At 39.8% G+C, this 23,118-nt stretch overlaps 1 protein-coding gene across 3 annotated transcripts in view; it reads left to right on the top strand.

Moving 5' to 3' along the window:
* LOC128666721 (gastrula zinc finger protein XlCGF8.2DB) overlaps positions 1–20,439 on the top strand; it is a 113,863-nt gene extending 93,424 nt beyond the window's left edge. For all 3 annotated transcript variants that reach the window (XM_053721466.1, XM_053721467.1, XM_053721468.1), the window contains one exon: positions 19,333–20,439. In XM_053721466.1, the coding sequence (XP_053577441.1) occupies positions 19,333–20,084 (752 nt within the window). In that variant the 3' untranslated portion in view covers positions 20,085–20,439. The remainder of the gene's footprint in view (positions 1–19,332) is intronic.
* Positions 20,440–23,118: the final 2,679 nt, after the last annotated feature.

Here is a 23,118-nt window from a genome sequence, read left to right on the forward strand (position 1 = left end):
AATGTCATGACAAACTTGTTAATGCAGATAATATTTCCTTTAGTAATGTTACATTACCTGTTGCTGTTCCATCAACATCTAATACTCAGAGTGTTCCTGTTAATATAAGAGATTTTGTTTCTAAATCCATTAAGAAGGCTATGTCTGTTATTCCTCCTTCTAGTAAACGTAAAAGGTCTTTTAAAACTTCTCATTTTTCAGATGAATTTTTAAATGAACATCATCATTCTGATAATGATTCCTCTGGTTCAGAGGATTCTGTTTCAGAGGTTGATGCTGATAAATCTACATATTTATTAAAAATGGAATTTATTCGTTCTTTACTTAAAGAAGTCTTAATTGCATAAGAAATAGAGGAATCTGGTCCTCTTGATACTAAATCTAAACGTTTAAATAAGGTTTTTAAATCTCCTGTAGTTATTCCAGAAGTTTTTCCTGTCCCTGATGCTATTTCTGAAGTAATTTCCAGGGAATGGAATAATTTGGGTAATTCATTTACTCCTTCTAAACGTTTTAAGCAATTATATCCTGTGCCATCTGACAGATTAGAGTTTTGGGACAAAATCCCTAAGGTTGATGGGACTATCTCTACTCTTGCTAAACGTACTACTATTCCTACGGCAGATAGTACTTCCTTTAAGGATCCTTTAGATAGGAAAATTGAATCCTTTCTAAGAAAAGCTTACTTATGTTCAGGTAATCTTCTTAGACCTGCTATATCTTTAGCGGATTTTGCTGCAGCTTCAACTTTTTGGTTGGAATCTTTAGCGCAACAAGTAACAGATCATAATTCTCATAGCATTGTTAATCTTCTTCAACATGCTAATAATTTTATTTGTGATGCCATCTTTGATATCATTAGGGTTGATGTCAGGTATATGTCTCTAGCTATTTTAGGTAGAAGAGCTTTATGGCTTAAAACTTTGAATGCTGATATGTCTTCTAAGTCAACTTTGCTTTCCCTTTCTTTCCAGGGTAATAAATTATTTGGTTCACAGTTGGATTCTATTATTTCAACTGTTACTGGGGGGAAAGGAACTTTTTTACCACAGGATAAAAAATCTAAAGGTAAATTTAGGTCTACTAATCGTTTTTGTTCCTTTCGTCACAATAAGGAACAAAAGCCTGATCCTTCCCCTACAGGAGCGGTATCAGTTTGGAAACCATCTCCAGTCTGGAATAAATCCAAGCCTTTTAGAAAGCCTAAGCCAGCTCCCAAGTCAGCATGAAGGTGCGGCCCTCATTCCAGCCCAGCTGGTAGGGGGCAGATTACGATTTTTCAAAGAAATTTGGATCAATTCAATTCACAATCTTTGGATTCAGAACATTGTTTCACAAGGGTACAGAATAGGCTTCAAGATAAGGCCTCCTGCAAGAAGATTTTTTCTTTCCCGTGTCCCAGTAAATCCAGTGAAGGCTCAAGCATTTCTGAAATGTGTTTCAGATCTAGAGTTGGCTGGAGTAATTATGCCAGTTCCAGTTCTGGAACAGGGGCTGGGGTTTTACTCAAATCTCTTCATTGTACCAAAGAAGGAGAATTCCTTCAGACCAGTTCTGGATTTAAAAATATTGAATCATTATGTAAGGATACCAACATTCAAAATGGTAACTATAAGGACTATTCTGCCTTTTGTTCAGCAAGGGCATTATATGTCCACAATAGATTTACAGGATGCATATCTGCATATTCCGATTCATCCAGATCACTATCAGTTTCTGAGATTCTCTTCCCTAGACAAGCATTACCAGTTTGTGGCTCTGCCGTTTGGCCTAGCAACAGCTCCAAGGATTTTTACAAAGGTTCTCGGTGCCCTTCTGTCTGTAATCAGAGAACAGGGTATTGTGGTATTTCTTTATTTGGACGATATCTTGGTACTTGCTCAGTCTTCACATTTAGCAGAATCTCATACGAATCGACTTGTATTGTTTCTTCGAGAACATGGTTGGAGGATCAATTTACCAAAAAGTTCATTGATTCCTCAGACAAGGGTAACCTTTTTAGGTTACCAGATAGATTCAGTGTCCATGACTCTGTCTCTGACAGACAAGAGACGTCTAAAATTGGTTTCAGCTTGTCGAAACCTTCAGTCTCAATCATTCCCTTCGGTAGCCTTATGCATGGAAATTCTAGGTTTTATGACTGCTGCATCGGACGCGATCCCCTTTGCTCGTTTTCACATGCGACCTCTTCAGCTCTGTATGCTGAACCAGTGGTGCAGGGATTATACAAAGATATCTCAATTAATATCTTTAAAACCGATTGTACGACACTCTCTGACGTGGTAGACAGACCACCATCGTTTAGTTCAGGGGGCTTCTTTTGTTCTTCCGACCTGGACTGTGATTTCATCAGATGCAAGTCTGACAGGTTGGGGAGCTGTTTGGGGTCTCTGACCGCACAAGGGGTTTAGGAATCTCAGGAGGTGAGATTACCAATCAACATTTTGGAACTCCGTGCAATTTTCAGAGCTCTTCAGTCATGGCCTCTTCTAAAGAGAGAGTCGTTCATTTGTTTTCAGACGGACAATGTCACAACCGTGGCATATGTCAATCATCAAGGAGGGACTCACAGTCCTCTGGCTATGAAAGAAGTATCTCGAATACTGGTATGGGCGGAATCCAGCTCCTGTCTAATTTCTGCGGTTCATATCCCAGGTATAGACAATTGGGAAGCGGATTATCTCAGTCGCCAAACTTTACATCCGGGCAAATGGTCTCTTCACCCAGAGGTATTTCTTCAGATTGTTCAAATGTGGGGACTTCCAGAAATAGATCTGATGGCTTCTCATCTAAACAAGAAACTTCCCAGGTATCTGTCCAGATCCAGGGATCCCCAGGCGGAGGCAGTGGATGCATTGTCACTTCCTTGGAAGTATCATCCTGCCTATATCTTTCCGCCTCTAGTTCTTCTTCCAAGAGTGATTTCCAAGATTCTAAAGGAGTGCTCGTTTGTTCTGCTGGTGGCTCCAGCATGGCCTCACAGGTTTTGGTATGCGGATCTTGTCCGGATGGCCACTTGCCAACCGTGGACTCTTCCGTTAAGACCAGACCTTCTATCGCAAGGTCCTTTTTTCCATCAGGATCTCAAATCCTTAAATTTTAAGGTATGGAGATTGAACGCTTGATTCTCAGTCATAGAGGTTTCTCTGACTCTGTGATTAATACTATGTTACAGGCTCGTAAATCTGTATCTAGGAAGATATATTATCGAGTCTGGAAGATTTACATTTCTTGGTGTTTTTCTCATTATTTTTCCTGGCATTCTTTTAGAATTCCTAGAATTTTACAGTTTCTTCAGGATGGTTTGGATAAAGGTTTGTCTGCAAGTTCCTTGAAAGGACAAATCTCTGCTCTTTCTGTTCTTTTTCACAGAAAGATTGCTAGTCTTCCTGATATTCATTGTTTTGTACAAGCTTTGGTTCGTATAAAACCTGTTATTAAGTCAATTTCTCCTCCTTGGAGTTTGAATTTGGTTCTGGGGGCTCTTCAAGCTCCTCCGTTTGAACCTATGCATTCACTGGACATTAAATTACTTTCTTGGAAAGTTTTGTTTCTTTTGGCCATCTCTTCTGCTAGAAGAGTTTCTGAATTATCTGCTCTTGTGAGTCTGCTTTTCTGATTTTTCATCAGGATAAGGCGGTGTTGCGAACTTCTTTTAAATTTTTACCTAAGGTTGTGAATTCTAACAACATTAGTAGAGAAATTGTGGTTCCTTCATTGTGTCCTAATCCTAAGAATTCTAAGGAAAGATCGTTGCATTCTTTGGATGTAGTTAGAGCTTTGAAATATTATGTTGAAGCTACTAAAAATTTCCGAAAGACCTCTAGTCTATTTGTTATCTTTTCTGGTTCTAGGAAAGGTCAGAAGGCCTCTGCCATTTCTTTGGCGTCTTGGTTAAAGTCTTTGATTCATCATGCTTATGTCGAGTCGGGTAAAACTCCGCCTCAAAGGATTACAGCTCATTCTACTAGGTCAGTTTCTACTTCCTGGGCGTTTAGGAATGAAGCTTCGGTTGATCAGATTTGCAAAGCAGCAACTTGGTCTTCTTTGCATACTTTTACTAAATTCTACCATTTTGATGTGTTTTCTTCTTCTGAAGCAGTTTTTGGTAGAAAAGTACTTCAGGCAGCTGTTTCAGTTTGATTCTTCTGCTTATAATTTCAGTTTTTTTCATTATAAGATCTAAACTTTGTTTTGGGTGTGGATTATTTTCAGCGGAATTGGCTGTCTTTATTTTATCCCTCCCTCTCTAGTGACTCTTGCGTGGAAGATCCACATCTTGGGTATTCATTATCCCATACGTCACTAGCTCATGGACTCTTGCTAATTTATGTAAGAACTCACCTGATAAATTCATTTCTTTCATATTAGCAAGAGTCCATGAGGCCCACCCTTTTTTGTGGTGGTTATGATTTTTTTTTTTTTATATAAAGCACAATTATTCCAATTCCTTATTTTTTATGCTTTCACACTTTTTTCTTATCACCCCACTTCTTGGCTATGCGTTAAACTGATTTGTGGGTGTGGTGAGGGGTGTATTTATAGGCATTTTGAGGTTTGGGAAACTTTGCCCCTCCTGGTAGGAATGTATATCCCATACGTCATTAGCTCATGGACTCTTGCTAATATGAAAGAAATAAATTTATCAGGTAAGTTCTTACATAAATTATGTTTTTTCTTCGTTCTCTTGCTGTCATTATTTGAAAAAGAAGGCATCTAAGCTTTTTTTTTGTTTCAGTACTCTGGACAGCACTTTTTTATTGGTGGATGAATTTATCCACCAATCAGCAAGGACAACCCAGGTTGTTCACCAAAAATGGGCCGGCATCTAAACTTACATTCTTGCATTTCAAATAAAGATACCAAGAGAATGAAGAAAATTTGTAAATAGGAGTAAATTAGAAAGTTGCTTAAAATTTCATGCTCAATCTGAATCACAAAAGAAAAAATTTGGGTACAGTGTCCCTTTAAGGAGGACAAAAAAAGTTTTGCCCAGATGGGCTTGATTTTTGGGCATGACCACCACACATGGGAGGTGGTGCCTATATGTCTGCATTCCCTCCAACACATAGGAGAGTGATTACTGAAAATCTTTTGGAGGGGACGAGGTGACATCTAACCAGTATTTTATAGTAAAGTTCCCATAGGGTGGCACCGTGTAAATGTCTTTTGGTAAATAGTATCTCCCGATACCAGGAGTCGGTGTCAGCCTCAAAGTATAATTCCCTTTTCCAAGACAAATATTGAGGGATTTTGTGATGGCTATGGGGTTCAAGAAATAGACTGTAATGGTAAGATAACGCCCGTTTGACTACCTGGGCTTGAGTCCATTTCTGTTCCCAGTTGGTGGGGTCTCTGAGATTTTTTTAGGGTAACCCCAAGATCTAAAGAGAGAGCTATGACAAAAGGTTTCATATCGGATATTGGGAGGTATCTGAAATTTGAGGCATAGCTGAGATTGGGGTATTGATTTCTCATGTTCATAGAAGTCAGAGGTACAAGAGACCTGAGCATTTTGCTAGGCTAGTGGGTGGGAGTCAGGAAGGCAATGCAAGGAACTGGCTATTGTTAAAGCCATGGAGGGATGAGGAGCAATTTTGTGACCATGTCTAACCTGATCCCATAATTGAAGGGCGTCTTGTATTATAGGGTGATTAATCCTAAAATCTTTCCTGTAATGTGTAGTTATCCAAAATGGAGCTATTAATTTAAGTCCTATTGGTAGAAGTGAGCTTTCCGCTTCGTGCCAGCATGAGGTGTTGTCTGGATTACTCCATCTTATCAAATGAGAGAGTCGAGTTGCGTTATAATAGAGAATGACATTTGGTAAAGCTAAATCTCCCTTTTCAACTGTCCTTTGAAGGGTCTGTCTGGACGTTCTGGGTTTCTTACCCCGCCAGATATGAGGTAATGATACTCTGCAATTTGTTAAGTATTAGTTTGGGTATGTTAAGTGGGATGCATCAGAATAGATAGGTCAGTTTGGGAAGAAAGGACATTTTAATAGCTGCTGTCCTCCCCGTCCAAGATATTTCCCTATACTCCCATGAATCCAGACTCTTTCTGAAATTGTTTTAGAGATGACGAGAGGTGGGTCCCTAAAAGTTTAATAGAGTAGAGTTTTGTGTCTAGATTAATAAGCGAGATGGGGCGGTAACTCCCACATTCTTTAGGATCTTTATTAGGTTTTAATATAGTATTTATTGTAGCTGCTCGAAATTCTTGGCGGAAAGAACCTTTGCGCATGACTTTGTTTAACATTCTACATAAGATGGGAGCAACTAAGGGTTGAAATGTTTTTGAAAAGCGTCCAGTGAAGCCGTCCGGCCCTGGGAGTTTACCTAATTTACGTTCTTTAATACTCGATTGCACTTCTTCTATTGTGATAGGGGTGTTTAGAATTCGAGAGTCATCCTTTGGCAATTGGAGTAGGTTAAGAGTATTTAAGATGGCGCGAACCTCAGCTGCTGGGGGTGGGCGGTCAGAGTTGTTGGGCTCTAAGTTATACAAGGTGCGATAGTACAATCTTAAAGTGTCTCCTATCACTTTCGGGGAGTATACCAAATTATTGTGTTTTCTAATTGAGCCTATCTTAGACTGGGCCATGCGGTTTTGTAGTTTCGCTGCCAAGAGGGAGGTGGCTTTATTACCTTTGTAGTAATATATCTGCTGGAATCTCTCTAGAGTATTTTGGGTTTTCTGATATTCAAGGGTTTTTATCTGTTGTATGATAGTCACCATTTTGTTGTTTAATGTGGTTGAATAAGATATGGAGTTGTTCTTTCAGGGTTCTAAGCTGGGTATTTAGCGTGGCTAAGGAGGCTCCTTGATTGTTGGGCGAGAGCAGTTTTTAATTAAATGTCCTTTAAGAAATGCATTAAGAGAAGCACAGACGATCTCTACTGATGTATGTGTATTGTCATTGAAACTCAGAAATTCAGAGATGGCTTCCTGTAGTTTGAGTTTTCAAATAGAGTTGGTGGTTAACCAATCTTTGAGGCGCCATGGGAGTGGAAGTGGGTCAGCTAAATGTGGGCCTATAGAGATTAGTAGGAAATCATGGTCCGACCAGGATATCGGAGAGATCCTTGTGTAGGATATGTGGTCAAGTGCACGAGAGCTCATAAAGAAGAAATCAATTTGGGTGTGGGTCTTATGAGGGGGAAGTGAAAGGTAAATTCCTTGTCTGTCGGTGTGTAAGGCTTTCCATACGTCATATAGATCGTATTGTCGGAATAGTTTCTGAAAGGCATCCGAGAGAGAGTGAGCGTATCTTTCCGGAGTGGAAATCTAGTTGGATCCCAGATCAGATTAAGATTGCCCCCTAGTATTAGCCCCCTGCTTTATGGCTGACACTGACTACAGGAGTTTCCTGAGAAACCTTACTTGCTTGAAATTAGGTGCGTAGGTATTCACCAAGGTGACGAACGTATTATTCTAATTTGCAAATCAGGATAACAAAACGGGCCTGAAGATCACATTCTACGTATATAGGGTCATATTTAACATTGGCACTAATGAGTATGGCCACTCCTCTTGATTTGGATTCAAAGGGAGCCTCTATAACTATCGGGTAACGTTTGTATGTGTGAGTGGTACCTGTATGAGGGAGCCAGTGGGTCTCCTAGATGAAGGGGACGTCAACTCTGGAGCGCTGGAGGAGATTTGTCAAGAGACTACGCTTTGTAGGGGAGTTGAGGCCCTGAGTATTAAGTGTCATAATTCGAAGGTCTGTCATGCTGGAGGAGAAAAAAAGAAGGGAAAAAAAAGAGGGAGGGGAAATAGAGGTAGGGTTCAGGGAGCTAGGGTGGAATAAGTTTCCGGGATCTGGATCTCAGATGTGTGAAATAATTAGCCACTTTCCTTCCGAGGGATGTAAATAGAGATGATTGGATAGCCAATGTAGAAATAGAAGAGAAAAAACACAAGCGCGCACAGCAGACCTCTAAGGGTAAAAGTTTTATTGACAAATAAAGTAGCGCAATATTAGAATGCACGTAAAGACATAAAATAAATTGTTGCAATTAGTAGTGTCGCCGTGTACAACTCTTATGCCAGACCCTGTCTGTATCGAACTTAAAATCTCCTGCTGTAATCCTTACTTGATCACCGATCTGGTGTATGAATCTCTTTCAGGACTAGTTCACTTCTTATAGGCTGGCTGGCGTTGCTGCGATGACACGTTTTCCTTGAGGAGTTGTACACGGTGACACTACTAATTACAACTGTTTATTTTATATCTTGTACGTGCATTCTAATATTGCACTACTTTATTTGTCAATAAAACTTTTACCCTTAGAGGTTCGTTATGGGCGCTTGTGTTTTTTCTCTTCTATTTCTACAATGCCAGTATTTTTGGGAGACATACCGCAGGAATCCTCCCACAACACAAAGCTTCAGCCCTTAAGGAATCATTACACTGGAGACTTTGAGGATTCTACAGTGTGGACTAAGAGGTCATCGTATAAGTTGACACTCACTTGTGCTTCAGACTTTAAATTTGTCCCCCTATATAAGGTCTGTGTTTTTCTTCTTTTTTTTTTTTTTTCTTTGGATTACAACCCCTTGCAGTATACATTTGTATATAAGACTGTGGACAATACTCTCCGGGGTTTTTGGATACACAAACTGATTCTTCCTGAGAGTCCACGATACATTGATTTATTTATCTTTGACGATACAGTATCATTGCTATAGTGAAACCATGCATATAGCTATAAGATTCAGTGATTTTTTTTTTGTAAAAAAAGGGTAGCTCAACAGTTTCTTTGTCATTTGTATAGCCAATGTGTCTATGGGGGCAAGTATTAGAGATAGGCTTTTAGTATTGTAAACGTCTTTTTATCGGGGGGGGGGGGGGGTAAATCAGCAGGCAAAAGCCGCTCTAAGGTGATAGAGGGTGTCAGAGGGAAGAGTGATTCTAGAAAGGAAAGGGATTATGTCGAAGAGAGTGCAAGAGAAATTAAGTAATGATGTAGTTAGAGTCTGAGTTACTGACGATAGGTCAGCAGAAAGTGGATCTATGGTAGAGGTAGGTTATTGTTTGTTAAAGAAAGTATATAAGAACTTAGGGATTATAAATATTAGTTATAAGCAGAGGGTAGGAGGCAGACTAGGGGAGATGAGAGTGCTTTTAGGATAAGGATAAGGTCTATTGGAGCGGTAGGGTAGGGGTGCCGGGGAATGCTCTCCCATGAGATGGTATGTGATAGCATTAGGGTGGAGAGAGGTTTGCTGCTAGAGTAATGTTGAAGTTATGGGTAGGTTATACCTGTGAAGGAGTTGGGGCTAACCGGGGAAAAGTGAACAAAAACAACATCAATAAGAACAGTTTAATAACAGAGATACAAATATATCTATAAAAAAAGCTACATTGGAGTATAGTAAACAAACAACAAAAGTATGTTCATAGGTCCCGGCTTGAGGAGTAGTTTAAATGTGTATATTGTCAATATAGGCTGGGTTCATCTAAGAAATACTTAATAAATAAGCAAAGTATTATTAGTTTCCTGTTTAAAGTCTTACCTATAGGGATTGAATGTTTCTGTGGTTATCACTGTTATTTAAAAAGTATTATATACCTTTCTGCCTCTAAATGTTAGTATCTGGGCAAGATTATATTTATATTTACACTATATTTACCTATATATTATTGACCCCAGGTGTCCACATCCCTACAAATCTGCTACAGTCTCCCAAGCTTATCCTAAATTTAAATTTCTCCTACCAGGCACTATTAGAGACGACACGCCATCCCATAAGCATAGTATTGTTTAGAGAATACCCACTTGGCTTAACGCATACTGAGATAGTCACAAAACTAGAGTATTGCAAGCACTGTACAATCACTCTATGGCTATGGGCAGAAGCATATCTACTTATCAGTTTTGGGATAGTTTCACCCTGCCACAGTGTTAACTCCCTATATTTTTCTTTTACCCTAAATCAGGTTATTAGACTGATTTGCTTTCTTCAAATGTGTTGACTAATATTTTGTTCCATTATTCTGTTGGGTTGTAGGCAGAAATTCACGTATACCCTAGAGCCCTATTCACTCATAAATAACCTACAGTACCGACCCAACTATGTGAATCTGAATTTCTGCACATAGTGGAGCAGAGGTTCGCAATGCCTAGTTAGCCTTAAGTGTCCTGTTCAAGTTTTCATCTCCTCCAGTTGAGGAATACTCATGTAGCCAGCTTGTTTGAGCCTAATGACTGATATCACCTTGTCTGCAGTCAAAATGCCTTAATTAGTGAGATAACAACGTGCATAACTATGTTGTACATTACCTTCTCTAGATGTTTAGCTCTCATGACACATGTCTAGGATACTATACGAGTATGTTCATGTTTTATATTATCTCCTCTAGATACTTAACTTTTATGGCACTTGTATATTACACTGATAATCTGTTTGTGTTATATGTTACCTCCTCAAGATATTTGGCTCTCATGGCGCATGTTTATTACACTTCACTAGAATGTCTGTGTTTTGTATTATCTCCGCTGGATATTTAGCTATCATGACACATGTCTTTTACACTGCGCTTGTATGTTTATGTTGAATATTACTTGCTCTAGATATTTAGCCCCCATGGCGCATATATATAACGCTTTACTAGAATGTCTAGGTTTTCTATTACTCCCTCTAGATGACTGGCTCTTATGACACATGTATATCATATTACGCCAGTATGGTCGTGATGTATATTGTTGCCTCTAGATAACTATTACACTGCACTAGTAGGTTTATATTACATCTTCTAGGCACTTAGCTCCCATGGTAGGTGTATATTACAAGGCGCTAGCATATCCGCGTTATATATTACCTCCTCTAGATATTATGCTCTTATAGCACATGTATGTTATGCTGCACTAGTATGTTTCTGTTTTACATCACCTCTTTTAGATATTTATCTCTCATGGCACAGGTATATCACATTGCTCTAGTATTTTCTAGGCCTCATATTACCTCTTGTGGATAGTTAGCTCTCATGGTACATGTATATCACACTGCACTAGTACTTTTGGGTTTCATTTTACTTCTTTTAGATAGATAGTTTGCATGGCGCATGTACACTGCATTACACTAGTATATCTGTGGTTTATTTTACCTCATCAACATATTTAGCTCTTCATAATATCCATAGTAATATAATTGAGTTTATACGCCCTTAGTTTAGCACAAAGAGCTTGAACTAATACAGCAGTTCTCTGACTTACTAACTGGCTCCGTCCTCCATTGTCTCCCCCCCCACCTATTTTATTTCGAGCGGCTCTTGCCCGCTGCAAAACCCTCCGCCCCCCCACAGAGTAGTTAAGCTAACTCCCCCCTGGCCCAATTCTTCCTGAAAAGACAATCCAATTTACCTTCTATATGGCACAGAGAGGACCATTTTTGTCTTCTTTTCATTACCTCTATTGTAAAACTGAAGTCTCACTATAGATTGCCCAATCCTAATAATAGCACTTGAGATATATGGATACATAATGCTCCTTTTACATATTTTTTCTCTTTGTTTTTCTGCAATATCCATCTAACAATAATGTATATGCATTTTTCTGTAACTGTTTTGGGTCATACCCTTTATGCTGTATTTGTTAATGACTTCAATAAAAATTGTTTATATAAAAAAAGATTTGTCAAAATGGAAGAGTTTTAACTTTTCATGGTTGGGTAGGGTGGCGGAGGTAAAAATGAATGCCTTACCAAGGATATTATATCTATTTAGAACCTTACCCATTAAAATTGTAAAAGCAGATTTAGAAGCACTACAAAAAGAGATTCAAATCTTCATTAGGGGTAATAAGACAAGCAGAATAGCAAAATCAACCTTAAATAGACACAAAAAACTGGGAGGCATTGGAGCTCCTAATTTAATAGATTATTATAATTCTGCCAGATTGGCACAATACATCTTACTGTTGAAGAGATCTAAAGAGATTGTATGGCCTAATCTGGAGGCAAATTTAGGTGGGTGGGGCGAGAGTGATACCATCATCTGGGATCCAGAGAGAGCACACACTAATAAAGAGACACTTGAACCCTACACGACAAACCTCACAATAGCTACATGGAAAATAGCGAGAACTAAGTACAAACTAATCTCAAAATATTCTATATATATGCCGATAAGATTTATATTGCCGAAGGAGCTCAGGATACAACTTAAAAAGTGGGAAAATAAGGGCTTTTATAGAGTAGCTGACTATCTAGAGGGTGGACGTATGCTTTCATTTAACCAACTTCAAACGAAAATAAGCCCACTAAAATTATACTGGTATATGTACTTACAAATACAGTCAGCAATACAAACATATCTGAGACATCCGAGAGAAATCAACACGACCCCAATAGAACTCTTTTGTAAAACAGCAGACCGCAACAAGCACGCCATTTCTACCTTATACATTGCCATGCAAGCTACACAGATCACTGCAAAAACAACAAACATGTTGGCATGGGAAAGAGAACTGCTTACCTATAAAGACACCAAAGAATGGGAAATTATATTCCAAAATGCAGAGAAAGGGCTGATAAGTGTTAACCTTAAAGACAATGTGATTAAAACCATATATCGCTGGTATTTAACACCCATGAGAACTGCTTATATGCACACACAGGGAAGTATATATTGCTACAGAGGGTGCGGAGAAATAGGAACTTACAGGCATATGTGGTGGGACTGTAGGGAGATCACAGCGATTTGGAGACAGCTATCAACCTTCCTCAGTCAACTTCTAGACTTAAATATCAACCTCACAATTCAACAGGCCCTCCTACATGAACATATTGGCACATACAATAAACATATTAACACATTTATTAAGATTTTATGCACAGTCACAAGGATATGCATAGCCAGACATTGGAAAACTGGGAGTCCAACCTGGACAGAAATATATAACTAAATACAACATACATACACTATGTATGAGCTGGCATCAAGTACTCTAGACAATAAAGAAACAGTCCAAGCAATGTGGTACTACTGGATAAGTAAAGGAACCTTAAATATATAGAAACATTGGGAATTGTAACTCAAAGTGGTCAATATAACTACAAACATCTTCACCTACTAATGTACACATACCACAGACTTATAAAAAAAGGAATGGTATGTCGTCACTCCCTACCCTTTCCCTACCCCCTTCTGTCCTTTTTTAACCTAGTTTAAGTTTACCTTCTCTCATTGAGATCTCGTCTACCCAGAATGCCTATAGATGGAGCAGTTATTCTCAGACTTACTGTTTTATTTTGAGATATGTTTATATAGAATAACCATAAAACCAGGTACTACAAAAGCACAAGTCTTCATAAAAATAAAGAGGAGCTTCAACAGCAATACAGAGTTATGGACTAAACGTCACCAAAGCTGGGTGATCACAGGACTTTGCTATTATCCATTAGCTTTTGCTTTGAAAAGGAGTATGTAAAGACAACTGGAATACAATATGGTTACAACAAAGTTATTAATTTGCACTAAAAGTTGAATAATACTATTATATTGTGAACCTTCTGCCTGGATCACCAGATAATGGAGGTCAATGGAGAGAAGGGTGTGTTTATTTTTGTAATAGTCTATTCTTAAAATTAATTAAAAAATATTCAAACATAAGCCTGTGTGCTCTTAGAAAAGTATAGAGCGGCTGGTGGACATGTTAAATTGGAATAGGGCTAGAACAAATTGGTATAGATATGCTCTTAAATCTTGCCATGATGAGTAGTATAGATGAGTATAAGTACAATATAGACTGGGATTGACTAAGGTAAACTCACGGTATATTTATAAGATGAAATTGTATTGTGTTATAGTTAGAACATGAACACCTGAGCAAGTAAATTCTTATGAAAGTATACGTATAGTCCAAAGCTGAGTCAAAAGTCCAATATGGGGAGGGGGGGGGTACTGTGATAGATCAAGGGTCCTCTCTGGGGGGAAGCCAGATCTTTTCTCTTGGACTGTTGGCTGGATCTCCTTGGGAGTGGTTGCCATTCAAGTGCAGCAGCTCTAAATTCATTAGGATTTTCTATTGATCTGTTATTATGTTCAGGGGGATGATGCAGTCCCAATGAGAGTAAAAGTCTCATGCTTTGGTCTGGAGTGGTGATGGCATATGAATGGTCCTCAAACTGGAAAATAATTTCACAGGGAAGCCTCATCTATATTTCACAATATTTTTGCGCAGACATTGGGTGATCTGTTGGAAAGTGTGTCTCTTGGCCAGGGTATGTGATGACAAGTCTGGGAAGATTTGGAAAGTATGATATGGGTCCTTCAGGTTTTTATTGAGAAAGGAAGCCTTGAGTAATTTCTCCTTGAATGTATAGTAATGCAGTCTAATTATCATATCTCTCAGGGTACTTGAGGTAGAATTTCTGGGGTGGAGGGCCCTATGAGCTCTATCGATGAGAGGTTCCAGGTCTTGTAATGGCCCCAGTAACTCCTTGAATAGGCCCATCAGGAAACCAGAAAGTTCTGCAGTTCCCAATATCTTCAGGTATACCACGGATCCTAATGTTTTTACAGCGTGACCGGTCTTCCAGGTCTGCCATTTTGGATTCCAGGTCTGAAATAATTTCTGCAAGGGTTTGAGTGTAGGAAAGGAGGTTAGTATGATCTACATTGAGATCTTCATGTTTCCTCTCCAAAATGTCCGTTCGTTCTCCAAGAAATGAAATGTCCCTTTTGAGTTCAGTGACTGATGCCTTAAGCTCTTGTTTAACTTTAGCTGAGACTATTGACTCTCTTGAATCTTCATCTGACATGTCCTGTTCGTATTGAATTTTACTGTTGAAATGGTCTGCTAAGGTTGTCTTAAGGGTGTCAGATTTTTTTTTTTTTGTGGAGTGAGCCATATTGTTAGATAAGAACCTTCTTAGGTTTAATTATAACACTGGAGCTGAAAGCCACAATCTCCCTAATGGGAGGGAAGGATTGGTAAAAGTAAGCCTGGCACCCCCAGCCTCGTGGAGTTGCCGCCTCATTGCTGCTTAGGAATACAGCATGCAAGCAGTATAGTGAGAGGCTATAGTGGAGAGGAAAAGGTGAGTGTTTTTGTCAGGCTGAAGGATAGGTAGCTATGTGAAGTAATTTCTGTACTTCCCCTGTGTTTGTGCTGGGTGCTTCACCACGTGGATTGTGGCTGTTTGAAGGTCTGTAAAGGTGAGGGTATGTCTGTCTCTTTCCTGGGGAAGTCACCTCTCAGGGCGATGTGGATAAAGGGTATTGGTGTATGACCCGTAGGCAAGAAGGGCCAATGGGAAAGGGAGGAGAGAGCACAGGCAGTAGAAGGGCTGAGTTGGTCTGATGTGAAGCACAGTAGGTTAGCTGAGAGATGTAATGACTGTGTGCTTACTCATATGAGTGGTTTTCTCAGCAAATAGAATGGTGGAACCAAGAAGGCTGCTCAACTATCTTGTAAGTTTGGGTAGGTAGGCAGTCCCCTGATTATGAGCAGCTGGCAAGTGATTTCGATCTGGGGGTCTGAGACCTTTGTTTAGGTATAATGAGGATGTAGGCCTTTAAGTCCCGTCAAGAAGGAGACCTTATGGTGGTGAGCAGGGATGGCCTAGTTGGGGGGGAAAAAAGTCTCTAATATATGGAGGTGTGAGGTATAGAATATCCAAACTCACCAGATCTGGATTTGATAATCTTTCTCCGGGCTCAAGCAGTGTGGAATAACTGCATTGATGTGTTGGTACTCATCAGAGGTGTCAATGTGAGGTCCAGGGTCTATGCCAGCATGTACAGGAGCTGCTATAGGCCTCTTTGGGGGCATCCTGCTGATGTGTCCCAGCTGGTGATATTGCGCTGTGGTGCTGTTTTATGGTTGTACGAGTGGTCCGGCTGTGCTCGCGGTGAGGGGGTTTCTCAAATGCAGTCCTCCCTTTCAGGAGATAGACCGCATGTGTTCCCGGAGTGTTCACAGGTCTCTAAAGCTGCTCCTATCGTTGGCGGCATGCGTCTCGGAGCTATCCTCTCAGGAGCTGGGTCAGATCTCCACAGAGAGTGTCAGGTCTGTGAAATTGTTTTCAATGTGTTTATGAGTTGTGACAGTTTAAGGTGTAGAGCCTCCTAATGAAGTAGTCCTCTATCTAGTGTGCCAGCCATAGAAGTTGGGGTCTGGGGGTATTATGTGTTCCGCTTCATCTTGATTCTAGCCTCCGGTAGTGATAGGAGATTCAGAGGGTAAAGTAGAAGGGATGATGGTGTTAGGTAATACTCTTTTAGTGGGACTAATTAGACTGTAAGCACGGAGCTTAGGAAAAGTGCGACTTCTCCATCTTGTGGCAAGCTCCGCCCCCCAAACTGATTATATCTCTTAACCGCTCACTATCTTGGCGCCAAAGATTGATAGAACAAGCCATGGATTTGGCAATTGTGGATTTAAGCGTATGGCCTCTAGAATAAATCAGGCAAAGAAAAGAATCTTAGATAATGAGGACCAAAAATTGCAGGAAAAGGAAAAACCAAATCGGTTGCTTAACTCAAGAACTGAAGAGCTGGAAAACAGGTCCAGGAGAAATAACCTGAGGATCTTGAGGATTCCAGAAACAGTTATAGACCTTATTCTGTGCATGGAAAAGACACTTTCTCGTTTATTAGGCCTTAAAGAAACAGAGCGTCCTTTTAGTGTGAGCCCACAGGATTGGCTATGACCAGACAATGAAGGGAAAGATTAATAGATCAAGAATCACTATTGCGAAATTTCTGAATTTTCAATCTAAGGTGGAAATCTTATGAGCATTCAGAAATATGGGTAACCTGTACTTTCAAGAAAAAAAAATTGTCTTGAAGAGGAGACTTTTTTTTTTTCTCCTATTTGCTCATAGTTGGTTAAAGAAGGATGTAAATTGTATCTGCAATACCCATCTAAACTAAAGATTAAGATAGTGGACTCGTATTCATCTTTTGACACTCCTGAGGATGCACACAAAAAACTCTTGTCAGCCAGTGAATTGGGCACAAATCTCACCCATCTAGAATGGGGGTCTACTATACAGAGTGAGATAATGTTGCCGTTTAATAAAGCACTAATTAGTATTCTTACTGGCTACTTATCTTAAATGTATATTGTCACGGGGTGGGTGTTGCCAGTGGTTTGCTGGAGGGAGAAGCAGTCAGTCCTGCAGTCAGTGTGGCTTTGCTGGGTCCTGAAAAAGGACCAGCTTCAAGCAGGGAGACTCCAGCAATCTTCTGCACCGCTCTAGTGGACTGGGTCTGTAGCGTAGACCTGTGGGTCACAGCCTGCTCAGTGTAACAAGATCTTTAAGTGATAGTAGCTCAGGTAGACAAAGTGATAATATCCTTGTGACACAGCTGAGACTTGTATTTAGCAAGTCTAATTGATTGAGAGAACTGCAGGGGTATAAATATCACTTATCTCACTCTAGGGGCCATAAAACAATAAAAAAACTCCCCTTTCTTAGACACTGAACAATTAGCAGCCAGAATCTAAATACTGTGACTTATTAGCAGTCTGATTAGTCAGTAACGCTACTCTTGATTGGCTAAAATAGAACCAATCAAATGAATGTGTTACAGCCAATAAGAGGAGTGTCTACTTCTTATGGAGTTTTACATTGAGTTTGTCTGGCTGCAGATTGTTGGAATTCCCACCCTCTCTCTATACAAAACAGTCAGTGGAGGTAGGGAGCTTACTAGACTTTTTAATAACTAGTTTTATTAATGCTGCAGCTCCTACCCTCCCTGGTAATAATATACAATACACATTTCAAAATACCCTTCCCATTATTATAACAAATGTAGAATAAACTAGTTTATATCCCCATAAAAGGTTCAGGAAGGGGTATCTGTGATATATAAATATATATATATGGGATATTGTATTAGTTTTCTTTTTCAATATTTGTTTTCAGGGTTTTGGGAGAAATGTTTGAATTAAACATTTTTTTAGATCTATTTTTAGCACCTACATGGGTCATAGGGAGATTATAGTCTAAATGGATTATAAAAATATCAAAACTCTTCTTCTTTATTCTCCTAGTAAGAAAATTCCTCAGTCAATTAAGACACAAGTATTATACAAATATATTTTTAGTGTCTGGAGAAAAAGTAATGGTGATCTTAACAGTTATAAAATATCTACCTTTACCAGCTGATAGAGATTTCCCTCTGGATAATCCAGTTAGATTTTTCCCCACCATGTAATGAAAAAGGAGTAAACTATATTAAAGATCGTTTACATTTTAAAGAAAAGAAAATACTCCAGATTGCTAATTACTGTGGGGGGGTTTATCTCTAGATTTAACCTTAATCTAATGGTAAAATATTTGCATACATACTAAGTCATATTCAAGTTACAAACTGAGCCCTTACATTTGTGAAGAAAACATTTAAATAAAAAACATAAAATCTTTTTCGATAGAGAAATTTAGTTTATCATTAATATATCAAACTTTTATACATCAAAACTCTGAAATTATCTTAAAACCATGGGCTCAAAGTTTTCATTTTGAGATCATTATCATTTCTATAAATATTAGAGAGTTGCCTTTAAGACTTATCCACTGAGATTATTTAACACAAAACCAAATTTAAAAATGGGATATTTTCCCCAAAATTTTCATTTTCAGTCTAAATTTTCATACTTTTTTTAAAGGTGATATTGAGTTATAATAGTAACATATTGTTACAGAAAATATTATTTAACTACTTAAAATTTGGCAAACAGAAAATGTGTCTGTAAGTCTATTGTTATGGATAGATACATTTTTTTTAAGTTTTGAATATATGAAATAAATCATTCCATTCATAAATCTAAAATAATTCTAAAAAACAGATTGTTATTGAAAGATATGATGTGATAAATAATTATTTTTAAATAGATCTGAAAACTTTTAGTTATGCTGTTTATATTGAAATGTTTTAAATAAGATGATAGAGGAGATCTTGTTTATTTAAAACCGTTAAAGCCATTTCTTTATTTAAACTAATTTAGTAGATTTACAGAAGAGGGTTTTTTCTTAATTGTTATATAATTGTTTTTTTGCTAATAATAGGGTGGTGGTCTGTTAGCGATTTTGAATGAGTGATTCTTATATGTATGATATATCTGTACAATATTTGTATCTTCTGAAAAAGTTTTCTTACATGATTTTTTATGTTTGTAATAAAATATAATAGAATTGTAATGACCAATAAATTGCGCTTAAACCTTAGCAGTGAGCTGGGGAAAGGTATAAGGGTCATAGCCTACCCCTTACCCTTGTGGTAGACACTCATTCATAACAGTAAAATTTTCTCAAAATATACTAATTTTGTCATTAATAAATAACTGCTCCCATTTTATTTCTTATCAACAGATGAATTTATAAACTACAGTTATCAAAGTCCTAGTCGTGGTCAACATTCAGATACTTCTGTTAATCTTCTTCAAAATCAAAAAAGATACGTTGGAAATTTATGTGCTGAATGTGGGAAATGTTTTACCAGGAAATCGAATCTTATTAGACATCTGAAAACTCATACAGGAGAGAGAGGATTTTCATGTTTTGACTGTGGGAAATGTTTTATCCTGGAATCAAGTCTCATTACTCATCAGAAAATTCATACAGGAGAGAGAGGATTTCCATGTTCTGACTGTGGAAAATGTTTTACTCTAAAATCATATCTTGTTAAGCATCAGAGAATTCATACAGGAGACAGAGAGTTTCCATGTTCTGAATGTGGGAAACGTTTTACTGAGAAAGCAATTCTTATTAGGCATCAGAAAATTCATACAGCAGAGAGAGGATTTTCATGTTCTGAATGTGGGAAATGTTTTACACTAAGATCATATCTTGTTAAGCATCAGAAAATTCATACAGCAGAGAAAGCTTTTTCATGTTCCGACTGTGGGAAATGTTTTACTGAGAAAGCAATTCTAATTAGTCATCAGAAAATTCCTACAGGGGAGAAAGCATTTTCATGTTCTGAATGTAAAAACTATTTTACACAGAAACCAGCTCTTTATAATCATCACAAAATTCATACAGGGGAGAAAGTGTTGGAGGATACCAAGGAGGATGAGCTATGGCTACAGAACATAATGACAGAATTGGCCGTAATGGTTTAAATGGCAGCCCAGCCTTATATGATATACTACACCATTATGCTGATAAGATCTGATTATTAATGTATAAATCTTCTGTATATTATTACATTAATGCCCTGGGAACCACCAGGATCTTTCACATATTTGTTGTATCGTCTCTCCTAAATATCTCATGTTCCCATTGGCCTATTTAGATAATGAACATTACTGTTGTGAAGGGCAAACAGATCCTAATTTCATTTCCACAATCCATTTACATCTATCAAAGCTGTATGATACCTAATATGGATTTATAGTCTTATTGTCTATACTGTATGTCACATTGTAACTGTCATATTGGTTTCTCAACATAAATTTATTGTCATAAAATCTATAATTGCTTTTTTCTTTACCTAGTTTACAGGTTTTATGCTTGTTCAAGTGTTTAGGTATTTACTGATATACTTATTACAGAACATAGACTCTTGGCTACTTCATCAACTGTATGAGCGTCTCAGAATTTGCTCTGCTTTGTTAACACAGGTCTAACACACCATCTGCCTTGGGAGTGGTTCAGCCAATCACCTCCCAACCTTATTTATTTCTGCATTTTGTTGTAAGCAGCAGCCAATCATGTCTCAGTTGCTGCTATATTAGTACAGCGTCTTGTATAGACAAGTGCATCTATAAAGGTATAACCAGCAGCTCTCTATTCACACTACACATACAGCAGATACACAAAGTGCTCAGATGGTGAAGTATATCAAGGCAATATATAAAATAATTACAGAGAGAAGAACCTCACTAACTCATGTTATTAAAACTCTTTGAAACCTGACCCCCCTTGTTTGTTATGTGAATGCTCTTAGCCTTTTTAAGTTAATTGGATGATTGTGATGGTTTGAGTTAATTTTGGATATTTGGCAAGAGTTGATAATGTGACGAATACCCCCGGCTACCCCGACTGGGTAGCTCCGCCAAACGGGTCCTGCTTCCTTCCTGCCGACTGCAGCTATGTAGCTGGCAAGTGACCACAGCCTGTAGCCACCCCTGATGCCCGACAGCACCAGTACTCCGGGTCCCACCCTGTGGCAGACTCCAGCTACCCAGGCTGGATAGCTCTGCCTGAGGATCCTTTCTCTGCCTGGAACAGGCTGCTATGTAGCCCAGGAAAGTGATTTTAGCTGGAACCAAGCCAAATAACTAGACACACTAGCATTCAGGTTAGACAGCAACTGATTTTATTGAAAACACACACTCCTTTTATACAGTCAGCTCATCTTGATAAGACCCTGGACAATCCCACTATTTTCCCGCCATTCCCGCCCCTCCAGACAGCCCGGCACCTCCATAGGAGCCACAGTCCCACATAATCCCAATACATATGGGTGGCGGTTTCGGGGTGATCCCGGTGGAGCGGCACTTCCAGCATGATTCGTTACTGGGGACCGGAGTTACAGTCCGTTGAAGTTAGGGGGTTAGGGGTGTCCAAAACCCCCGGTTCCCAAAGGAGCTCCCCTCCGGTAATTCCACCACCCCTTGTACTCCCCAGGGGCTACTAATCCCAAAAAGAGCGGAGCTCTGGGGCACATGGTTGATGGACCGACCTGGGTTAAAGTTACCAGGTGTTCTGCTGTACTGGGGCCGACCGGGAGTTCCAGGAGCCTGGCCAGTCTGAGAGGGGTTGGGCGGGTGTCCGTTGTGAGGTGGCCGACCGGGAGTTCCAGGAGCCCGGCCAGCCTAGGAGGGTTTTCCTGGTCATAAACCAACTCTTCTCTGAACACAAAAGGAAGCCAAAACAAAGCAAACAGCTTCCAGAGATGGTGGTTGCTCTGAGGAGCCCAAAACCACTGAGAAACAACAGGGGTGAGGTTGTAGGGGGGTGGGGATTTAACCCTTGCAGCCCAGTATCCGTGACAACTCCCCCCTTCCAGTTCGGCAGACCCAGCTAGATCCCCACGGGTCTACTGGGGAATGTCCGAGGAGCATTCTATTTCAGTCTGCCGGGAAAGTCCATCGGCATTCCCATTGCTCTTTCCCGGCCTATACTGAACGTTAAAGTTAAAGGGCTGCAGGGCTAAACTCCATCTTAGTAGACGTCCATTATCTCCCGACACTCGATTAAGCCACACCAGGGGGTTGTGATCAGTGAGGACAGTGAAGGGTCTTCCATAGAGGTACGGTTGTAATTTCTTGAGGGCCCATACCAGTGCCAGGCATTCCTTCTCCACTGCCGCATAGCCTACCTCCCTGGGCAGCAGTTTCCTACTGATGTAGGCTATGGGGTGGTCTTGCCCTTCTTCGTCTAGCTGGCTTAGTACTGCTCCCAATCCAAACATGGAGGCATCTGTGTGGACACAAAAACGTTTGGTGAAGTTAGGCGCGGCCAGGACTGGGGCAGAGATCAAGGCAGACTTGAGGCTTTGAAAGGCGTTTTCACATTCTGAGGACCACAGTACCTGTCGGGGCAGTCTTTTACGAGTCAGGTCAGTCAGGGGTTTGGCTAGGGTGCTATAATTGGGGACGAACCTTCGGTAATAGCCGGCCGTTCCTAGGAAGGCTAAGACCTGGGTTTTAGTTCGAGGAGTGGGCCAGTTTGCCACTGCCTCAACCTTGGCGGGCTCCAGCCGGTGCTGCCCACAGCCTACTTGGTGGCCCAGGTACTGGACTTCCGAGCGGCCTATGGTGCATTTGTCGGGTTTCAGGGTCAGCCCGGCGGTTCTGAGGCGATCTAGAACGATGCCCAGGTGGATCAAATGGTCCTCCCAGGTGTCGCTAAAGATGGCGATGTTGGCTAAGTAGGCACAGGCATAGTCTTGGAGGCCATTCAGCAGGCGATCCACCATCCTCTGAAAGGTGGCTGGAGCGTTCTTCATCCCAAACGGCATGACCTTAAACTGGTAGAGGCCGAAAGGGTAAAGAAGGCGGACTTGGGAACGGATTCGGGGTCTAGTGGGATCTGCCAATACCCCTTGCAGAGGTCAAGGGTAGTTAGGAAGTGACCCCTGGCGATTCTATCTAAGAGGTCATCGACGCGGGGCATGGGATAGGCGTCGGTTGTGGTTCTGTCATTGAG

The sequence above is a fragment of the Bombina bombina genome, chromosome 7, assembly GCF_027579735.1.
Source record: "Bombina bombina isolate aBomBom1 chromosome 7, aBomBom1.pri, whole genome shotgun sequence".
Lineage (NCBI taxonomy): Eukaryota > Metazoa > Chordata > Amphibia > Anura > Bombinatoridae > Bombina > Bombina bombina.